This window comes from Trypanosoma grayi (assembly GCF_000691245.1).
Source record: "Trypanosoma grayi strain ANR4 Tgr_1919_V1, whole genome shotgun sequence".
NCBI classification, from domain to species: Eukaryota; Euglenozoa; class Kinetoplastea; order Trypanosomatida; family Trypanosomatidae; genus Trypanosoma; species Trypanosoma grayi.
Window position 1 is genome coordinate 1 of NW_008827537.1, and position 1,700 is coordinate 1,700.

A 1,700-nucleotide genomic window follows, 5' to 3' on the forward strand; every position below is an offset into this window, starting at 1 on the left:
AATCCGACACTCTGGCACCATCACCGGCAGGCTGCGTGCATGAAATTGTACCTGCAGCAACTCACCACAGACGATACTACATCTTTCCAGGGATGATGTTCTAAACATTTTATGAGAAAATACGCAGCAATGGCACAGTGCAGCACACACAGCCAACGCCACTCCTCGTGATGCACGGCATAAAGCAGCGTGCTTTCCTCGCAAATACATAATATGAAATGTGTCCTAATCGATCCAAAAAAACTTTCAAACTACTTCTTAAAGAAGCGCCGCCAGCCTCCACTCACTCGATGGCGCACCAAAATAAAACCGAACATAATGACGCAGTACGACCGCAATGCCCATCTACGCGTGCTTCTTGGCGTGAATAGTGACGATCGAGTCGTCGGCGCTCGTAGAAAGATCATCCACCATCAACGACTGCCCAAGCACGCCTTTCCTTCTCTGTCCTCCACTCAGCCAGCTCACCGCCTTCGAGCTCTTGCTCGCAGCAGCCGAATACCGAGAAAGTTGGTCAGCATAGGCACCGTTGGCGCTCGTCGAGAATCCCAGCGACCCACCACCATTCACAAGAGCCTTCCGATCCATCACAAGGGAGATCTTCATCGCCAACCGCTGCATAATCCCACGGCAGTAATCGTTTTCACTCACCGACGCAGTTTTCCGCGGCACACGGACACTCCAACGCTGGCACAGTGACTGGAGCAACTTCAGCCGCCGTGACGGAACAAACGTACCAAAGAGCACTCTCAAAATAGAGAGAATAGACTGCGAAGCACCACTCAATGCGCTCTGTCGAGAAATATGCTCGCTGCTCGACGCATAATCCTCCTCCTCGTCAAGGTCCTGACGGTCAAGCCGCAGTGCGGCGAAGGTGCGCCCGGGCACAGCGTTCAGCTGGTACATCTCCACAGGCACAGGCACACCGCGCAGCGCCACACCGCCAAGCGCAGTCACGTCCAGCTGCTCACGCTCAGCCGTGCTCAGCGCCAGGTACGCCGCACCCGTCAGCAGCACCTGCCCGCCGTTACCAACGCTCTCAGTGCGCGCAGCAGTGTTCGACGTCCAGCCGTAGTAGTCGTAGCCCTTCGTCACCTCGTCCTGCCGGATGTCACACAGCCCGGTGTGCACACCCACACGCACACGCAGGCCGTTCCAGTACTGCCGGTACACAGCAGCGTCGAGGCGCGCAGTCGGCGGCACGTACTCCTCGTCCTCAGCAGCACGGCCCTCCTCGTCAGCATCGCAAAACAACGTACCCACGTGAATAGAGCGATGCCAAGAAGCCCACAGCAGCTGCCTCCCTGACGTGATTAGTAGACAAGGGGTCCTTCGCGTCAATGGAGAGCATCTGTACAACTCTCGTTGCTTCGGTGCTTTGGCCCACCGCACCTCGTGGAGCAGCCACCAGAAGCACAGAGACCACCAGCCCCACGCATACGTGCAGGCAGCAGTCCACCCCACCAGGGCGCAGTGCTCGCCGCCCCATAGTCACCGGTCGAAGCAGCGGCTTCGTGGCGTTGAGAGTCCCTTCCCCGGGCGAATGTATCTCCCATCACAAATACAACAGGAGAGACAAAGAGAGAGGAAGAGCGGCGCAAGTGCGACTGGTGGCGGCCCACACAGCGCACGCAACAGCAGCAAAAGACGGATCGAGTGGGAGGCCACGCAGCGAGCCCCTTCAGTGGGGCACACAGCAG

The 1,700-nt window shown here is 57.9% G+C and overlaps 2 protein-coding genes across 2 annotated transcripts; both read right to left on the minus strand.

Moving 5' to 3' along the window:
• Window positions 1–345: 345 nt before the first annotated feature.
• DQ04_19191000 (putative receptor-type adenylate cyclase) lies at window positions 346–906 on the minus strand (the record flags this gene model as incomplete). Its single annotated transcript, XM_009317793.1, has 1 exon — window positions 346–906. The coding sequence occupies one exon, from the start codon at window positions 904–906 to the stop codon at window positions 346–348; it is 561 nt and encodes a 186-aa protein (XP_009316068.1).
• A 431-nt stretch (window positions 907–1,337) lies between these two features.
• On the minus strand, window positions 1,338–1,700 carry DQ04_19191010 (hypothetical protein; the record flags this gene model as incomplete). Its single annotated transcript, XM_009317794.1, has 1 exon — window positions 1,338–1,700. A coding segment is annotated over one exon (363 nt), but the record flags the coding sequence as incomplete, so codon positions are not given.